The 7,918-nt window shown below is 31.3% G+C and overlaps 2 protein-coding genes across 3 annotated transcripts; one reads left to right on the top strand and one right to left on the bottom strand.

The window, feature by feature from the left end:
* The first annotated feature begins 628 nt into the window (after window positions 1-628).
* On the top strand, window positions 629-3,553 carry LOC141607062 (uncharacterized). Its single transcript, XM_074426430.1, has 4 exons — window positions 629-888; window positions 1,106-1,276; window positions 1,790-1,894; window positions 3,207-3,553. Exons 1-4 carry the CDS (start codon window positions 853-855, stop codon window positions 3,231-3,233), a joined length of 339 nt encoding a protein of 112 aa, XP_074282531.1. The 5' UTR covers window positions 629-852; the 3' UTR covers window positions 3,234-3,553.
* A 496-nt stretch (window positions 3,554-4,049) lies between these two features.
* Window positions 4,050-7,190, bottom strand: LOC141607061 (uncharacterized). 2 transcript variants are annotated; one of them, XM_074426428.1, is made up of 3 exons: window positions 6,825-7,183; window positions 6,090-6,359; window positions 4,050-4,475 (listed from the first exon to the last, which is right to left on the bottom strand). In XM_074426428.1, the coding sequence occupies exons 1-3, from the start codon at window positions 6,829-6,831 to the stop codon at window positions 4,408-4,410; spliced, it is 345 nt and encodes a 114-aa protein (XP_074282529.1). In that variant the 5' UTR covers window positions 6,832-7,183; the 3' UTR covers window positions 4,050-4,407. The 2 variants fall into 2 exon arrangements, with proteins under 2 accessions (XP_074282529.1, XP_074282530.1); XM_074426429.1 differs by lacking the exon at window positions 4,050-4,475 and adding an exon at window positions 5,809-5,888 and having other exon boundaries at window positions 6,825-7,190.
* Between the last annotated feature and the right edge of the window lie 728 nt (window positions 7,191-7,918).

The raw sequence follows: 7,918 nt of genomic DNA, 5'->3' as shown, positions 1-7,918 counted from the left end.
AATTGATATAAAACGGATTCACCCATAATTTATAAAGATAACTATTAGAAGAATAATTATTTTACAATAAACTTGTAAAAGACCACAATACACGAGCTAGTATACAACCTTGTATAACTTTTTTTTTTTTTTTTTTTTGGGTAACGAAGCGTTCACTTAGTCGAATTACAATAGAAGAGAGGGGGGATTCGAACCCGAGCCCTAATATCCACAATATTTTCGTCTTTATTAACCACTAGACTAAAATATATTCGGTTGTATATTTCCTTATATAATGATGAACATATTTAATGTCTAATTTTTAGGTGTCCCAAAGGTTCGACACCCTACACGAGTAAAGTTATAAATTAGGTTTATGTTATATGTAAAAAGTGTAAATTATCATACACAAATTCTCATTTGTGACGGATGCTATCCGTCACAAGGTGAAGACGGGTCGAATAGTATCACTTTACAAGGAAATGGGTCGAATATACAAGCAAGTGGCTGGTTTGTTTATTATTTGTAGCTTTTATAGGTGTGTAGGGAGTATTATTATATTATATAGGTAGTACACTACATCAACACTTTTTTCACATTTGCGTCAGACCTTCTTTCTTTTATTTTATTCTTTTTTTTTCCCGTGAACTTCTCTCTTCTTCTACACAGTTTCATTTTGATTTTTAAAACCAAACAACTCCCTCTTTCTAAAAACCCTAAATTCTCACAATCTTCATCTCCCTCTTCCAACCAATTCACTCCCAAATCGTCATCTAAAATTGCACAAATACAACAACAACAACAACAACAACAACAACAAAATCAGAAATGGAAGAGGAGGCAGCTACTTTGACGGTTTAGAGGAGCAAATTTATGTTTTCGAGAACGATGATGGTGTATTGTTTGACGGTAATTGATTACTTTACTGGGTTTTTGTTTTATTTATGTTAAAAAGTTTGAATTTTTTGTGTTTTTTTTTATTACTTTAATTTGATTATTGTGTTGGTTTTTTTTATTTATTTAAAAAGTTCCAGTCTCTATCATTTTTTAACTCAAAGTTGATAACTTTAGTAGGATTTTGTTTGATTTATTTTTAAAAGTTTGAATCTTTTGTTTTTTGATGTAGAGATCTGGGATTGTTATGGCAAATTATGAGGTTTCTATCCAAATTAGAGAGGCTTGGAGTCATAATTCAGGGGAGAAATTTGCTTTTATTTGTTTCAATTTGATCATTTTGTATTTCCACATGCTTGATCATCAAAAAATATATTTGCAGCTTGAACATGTGAGGAAGACGGTACGGTTTTCATATCTACGTATGTAGGAGTATGCAGTGGTAACACTGATATCTGAAATGGTAACATAGTTAGAGTGTGTTGTCATCTTAGAAACTGTAATAAGATGTTACCATATTCAGAATGTTACTATTATATTTTTGTTGACATAAAAACATATATAAACTAAGATGGTGACATTGGGGTCGTTTTAGAAATGTTATCGTAATGTAACCATTGTATTATGTTTATTTCGATTTGAACGAATCTTATAATGGCAATCTACATGACCAACTCCACTGACAATTGAGTTTGTATACAAATGTTACCACCTTATTTTGGAGATGTAACAATTTATGAGATGTTTTAATTTGCCTTAAAGTCTCTTAAGATGAAAACATATAACAGCACAAATGGTGATATGAGTATTTGTGTAGAATGTTATCATCTTAAAAAACATATAAGAACAAGTTTGAGTGTGTTGTCATGTTAGGAGATGTAATCAAATGTTACCATATTTGGTCTAAAATGTGTAGGTCCGTAGATTGAAATGGATGTCGACGATGAGGAAGATTGAGTTGATCTCCCGCATACATAGCCAAATGGCAATAGAGCTTATGAAACGCATACGGACAATGAAGGTAACATTTTTATACCAAACTCATGTCACTGTGTGTATTTATATATGTTATCACTTATCACTATAAGTTTATTCCTTCAAAGCAAATGATGGTAACATTGGAAGTGACTGTCAATCAAACATCTCGGAAAATTATTACATTTCCAACTTAAGGTGATAACATATTTAACACAAACTCATATGTCATCATGTTTATTCAAATGTGTTATTATTAAAGATCATTTAATTTCAAAATAACATATTGTATAATTGTTACATTTCAGATTAAGATGATATCATTTAAGTGTTACAATATATTTGTTTGTATTTGAATGAATCTCATAATGATAACATATATGAATACAAATGATAACATTAGGGTCCGTGTAGAATGTTATCATCTTTGTAAGTAGATGTAACAAGTTTACAGCATGTTCATTGATTTGAATAAATTTTATAATGATAACATATACTTCCTCCATTCAACTCCACTCTACCTATTTCACTTTTGTACACTATTCACAATTGTGTGTTCAATTTCGATTTTCTCTCGATACGTAAGTGGAAATATATTCATGTGGGATCTTGTTTGATTCGTCTTTACGAGTATATTAAAAATATCTAACTTTTATATTTTTTGCAAATACGTAGCTAACGATATTTAACGCGTAAGACACGCGTTGGCAAACGTGAAAAAAGAAAGTGGTAGAGTGGAGTTGAATGGAGGAAGTACGAAGAAACATGGTGACATATGAACTTGTGTTAAAATGTTACTATCTTAGTGGGTAAATGCAACCATTTTATAGAATATGTGAATTTTTTTAAAAGATTCTTAAAATGGGAACATATATGACTAAAAATGGTATCAAACTATCAACGTGTATTTATGTAGCATTGTTATCATCTTAGACATAAATGTAACCATTATACAATATGTTTGTTTGAATTTGAATGTATTTTATAACTATAACATATATAAATAAACATGGTAACATCTCAGTTTGTGTAGAAATGTTACCATCTTTGTTTGGAAATGTAACCATTTCAAATCTCTTAAAATGAAAACATATTGTACTACCATTGGCGACATGAGGACCTGGAAGTTTGGAACCATGGTAAGGAAGACAACATAAGTTAGTAAATGTAACCATTTTACAATTTGATATATGACAAAAATGGTTACATTTTGGTCTGTGTGGAATGAATCAGCAATGTTGCATATAAGTTCGTCTTCAAATGTTTTAATATTAGTTAGAATGTGTCGTTGTCATATGTTTATTGGTGTTAAAATAAATGCAATATAATAGTAACATATTGATACTCATGCTCTGCAGAAATTCGTATGCAACCGCAGCCGATAAACGTGGTTAGAATAAAGTGCGTTAGACCTCAAGTACCATCTTCGGTACACCCGTGCTATAGTGAAGAAGGGAGCAACTAACTTGGGCGGTCCTCCAAAAGGTGGCAGTGCAGCCAAGTAAAAATAAGGATGATGGCAGACGTCATTTGAGGACTTTGTTATGTATTAATGTCAGTTGTTTGTAATAAGTAAGACATATGTTTAGTACTTGATAGTTGTTTTGAAGATATGTTAATTTTGGAAACAATTTTAGTCCCTCATGATGTTGGGATCTAAGATAATGTTTGTTTTGTGTGCACGTTATTATAAAATAAAATCATTGATGTCTATTTTAGTTAGATTGTAATTGTACAACTAGATGGTACCATTCTAACTATTCACTGGTTACATTAAATGTTAATGTTTAAACATTTTAAGTTTATATGCTGACAATGTGTCCATATTTACCCAACAAAGAGACATCGGCTATGTTAGTGGCACATTCAACAAAACGCCATATCTCACTTTTGGGGTGGAAAACTTTTTGGGTAGTACATGCTATGTAGTGCTGCAAGGTTGTTATAACATCATGAACGTACATTTTGTAATCAGAAGTGCTTAAATTGTTACAATTTTACATTAGTATGTCACCAGTTTAACTAAATATGTTACCATTTCACATCAGTATGCCATTAGTTAACTAAACATACATTTTGTAATTTAAATGTATAAAATTTGTTATAATTTTAGTAATCACCTATTCATTAAGAATTATAACATATTTAGACGTTTATGGTGACATATTTAATATTGTTAAGAAGAAATGTGCACATTTAATTTAAATAAATAGTAATGCCATTTTATAATGAGGTGGTCACAAAACAAACTATCTCTTAGATCCCTGAGACATGAGAGACTATAATTATGTTCCAAAATAACATATCCTATAACCAACCATCAAGTACTAAACATAAGTCTTATTACAAACTAACAGTTAAACATATCATAGTCCATAAATTGCCCCTGTCCCCTTCTTTACTTTTTCTTGGCAACACCCTATTTGTGAGGACCGCCTAAGTTTGTTGCTTCATGTTTCTCTCTAGCACGGGTGTACTCAAGACTGTACTTGGTGTCTAACGGTGCATTCTCAGTGGCGGTAGTTGTACCTCCTCGCAATTTCCCAATGTCGATGTCCTCTAGCATGATGCCCAAGTTAAATGAGGGTGGTTGTTGTTGTTAGCTCGGTTGACTTTCTCTTTGAGGTCTGACAACATTTCAAACAAGGTTACATTTCGATACTAAACTGGTAACATTTATGACACAAATCATATGGCACCATGTTTATTCATAATTGTTATCATTATAACATTCATTCACACATTCTAACTAATATGTCAACATTTCAAACATGGTTACATTTTGACACTAAAGTGGTAACATTTTTAACACAAATCATATGTCATCATGTTTATGCATAGATGTTATAATTGTTACATTCATTCACACATACTAACTTATATGACAACATTTAAAACACGGTTACATTTCGGAGTAAGGTGGTTACATTTTTAATACAAACCATATGTCACCATGTTTATCTTAGATGTTATCATTCATTATAACATTCATTCAAATCCAAACAAACATATTGTATAATGGTTACATTTCGTTCTAAGGTGACAACATTGCTACAAAAACCCCCATGTCACATTTTTTGTCATATATGTTTCTATTTTAAGAGGTTTTGAGGTAAAACCAATTAACTCGTATAATAGTTACATTTCCAGCTAAGGTGATAGCATTTTCTTATGTCACCATGCTTATTCATAGATGTTATCATCATAACATTCACTCACACATTCTAACTAATAGACAATATTTCAAACAGGGTTACATTTCGAACTAGGGTGGTAACAATTTGAACATAAATCATATGTCACCATGTTTATTCATATATGTTTACATGTTAAGATTCATTTAAACTCAAACAAACATAAATATAATGTGCAACACACTTAAACATAAGTACATTTCTCGGTTAAGGTGGTCATATTTTCAACAATAACACATATGTCACCATATTTACTCATTTATGTTAACATCTTAAGATTTATTTTAATCAAAATAAACATTTCTATAATGTTCAACACACTTAAGCGTATGTACATTTCTCAGCTAAGTTGGTCACATTTTAAACACCAACACATATGTGACCATGTTTACTCATTTATGTTAATAGGTTAAGATTCAGTTTAAAACCAAAGAAACATAAATATAATGTGGAACACACTCAAACATAGGTATATTTCTCAGTTAAGGTGGTCACATTTTGAACACTAACATATATGTCACCATATTTACTGATTTATGTTAACAAATTAAGATTCATCTTAAACTCAAACAAACATAAATAAAATGTGCAACACGCTCAAACATAGGTACATTTTAAAGATATGAAAGATATGAAATATGTTATGGCCACATTTATAAATTCAATTGATCACATTTTTGAGATAAGAATTTCATATATATATTAACAGGGTCACATTTTACACATAACAAAAATGTCACCATGTGATAATTATAGCTGTTACCTTGTTAATGTTAGTTCAAATCACCCAAATTGGTCACTTTTTGCAGATAACAATCTCACGTATATATTAACAGGGTCACATTTCTGCATAAATTGGTCACAATTTCCAAATGTCACTATGTCATTGATATATATGTTATGATGTTATCACAAGTGGAAACTTTACTAATTTACCATCTAATACCCACATTGGTCACATTTTACAGCTAACAAACATGACAGGGTCACATTTATCAGTTAAAGTGGTCACTTTTTGCAGATAAAATGGTCACATATATAGCTTACCATATGCCGTTCTCCTCTCTTCCTTGCTTATCTTCTTTGCACCAAGAAATGCGGCCATTTTCACCACTTTATTCAGCACCTCTGCCAAACCACCATCACCACTGCCTTCCTCCTCAGCACTGCCTTCCTTCTCCTCCTCACCACTGTCTCCCTTCTCCTCCTCACCACTGCCTCCCTCCTCATCACTGTCTTCTGTATCCTCTGAGATGTCGTCTGACGCATCACTTTCTTCCCTTTCATCTGTTTCCATCGGCTCTCTAAATGAAACCCCTAACATTTTACCAACAAAAACACGTCTAATTAATTCATTTTACCAACAAAAACAAATTCAATAACCCTAATCTCAACAAATCTGACAAAACTTACTACCATTACAATTTCTAAACAAAACCCGAGTTCACCTGACATTATTGCATACTAAACAACACTAACAAAACCAGATCTGAACTTTTTTTTCCCATTACACTAATGATACCATCCTTAATAACAAAAACGATCCGATTTTAAATACATTAACCATACCATCCTTTAGAAAATTAAAATCACCATTTTCAACAACCGCATTTTTAAATCGAAAATTAAAATCACCATTTTCAACAATCGCATTTTTTAAATCTACTCATGCATGCACGGTTCATCAACAATATTTAACAATAAAAACCATTTTTTTACTTTATCTTTTCTGACAAAACATTCAACAACAAACAACATTCAACAAATTCAATAATATCATACCTTCCATATTTTTCTTTGGGGTGTCCTCCTCGCCATTTGTTTCTTGCCCATCGAATATTCAATTATTGAAGAGATTAAGTTGATGGACGGAGCTTTCGAAGTTGTACGACTGAGAAAATGGCGATTTTTAATGGCAAAATGTCTATTATTGTAGATGATACAGTGAGAGTGATGAGAGAGTGTGAAAAAAAATGGTGTTTACTGAGAGTGATGAGAGATGAGAGAAGTTGAGGTTGAATTATTGTTCTGACAGTAGACGAAATATGGGGAGCTCCCCATTTCTTTATTATTTTTCCTTTTGCTTTCCCAACATGCAATATATTAAATAATAAGTTACACATGGCCCACTAGTATCCACATTACTCAATTTGGTATCGATTTGGCCCGTCTTCACCTTGTGACGGATATACTCCGTCACAAGAGAGACTAATTGATTATCATAATGGTCTCATTGTGACAAGACATGCAATATTAGAACCACCCTTACCAAAATTAGTACTTCCTAGTTGTTCTTTCTATAAGTGATTTGGTGTGTGTCATTCTCTAAAAAACAAACACTTTCCAAACATGAATCAATAATAAACATATTTTCATGAATTTAAAAAATGGTACTTAACCTCAAAAGACACACAAACAAAATCAACCTGAAATGCAAATCTTACAAATTAAATACTAATTAATTACTATGGTCTGTTCTTTTTTGTGTAATCGGGATTTTTACCGTTGATAATAGTGAGACGAGTGAGTGTTCTCTTTATCGGGATCTCCAAAGAAGTAAACAATCAGCCAAGATTTAAATAATAAAAATTAAAGACCTTCGCAAATTTTCAATTAATACAGGTCATTCCATTTTAACGATTAAGACAACCTAAAACGTCTTTATTTTTATAATAAAATATGATTATTTAACGACAAAAGTTATAACTAGTGTTACAGCTAAAAATTGTTGTTGTTGTAACGTTTTATCAAAAAGTAATCACATTTTATTACAAGTGGTCCAGAAAGTCATATTTTCCGGTCTTAAACCTTAAGACGAAAATGACCTGTTTTAAGAGAAACTTATTAATAAACCTTATAATATGATTATTCTATAT

Source organism: Silene latifolia, chromosome 10 (genome assembly GCF_048544455.1).
Source record: "Silene latifolia isolate original U9 population chromosome 10, ASM4854445v1, whole genome shotgun sequence".
Lineage (NCBI taxonomy): Eukaryota > Viridiplantae > Streptophyta > Magnoliopsida > Caryophyllales > Caryophyllaceae > Silene > Silene latifolia.
This window is presented reverse-complemented; position numbering and strand designations above follow the sequence as displayed.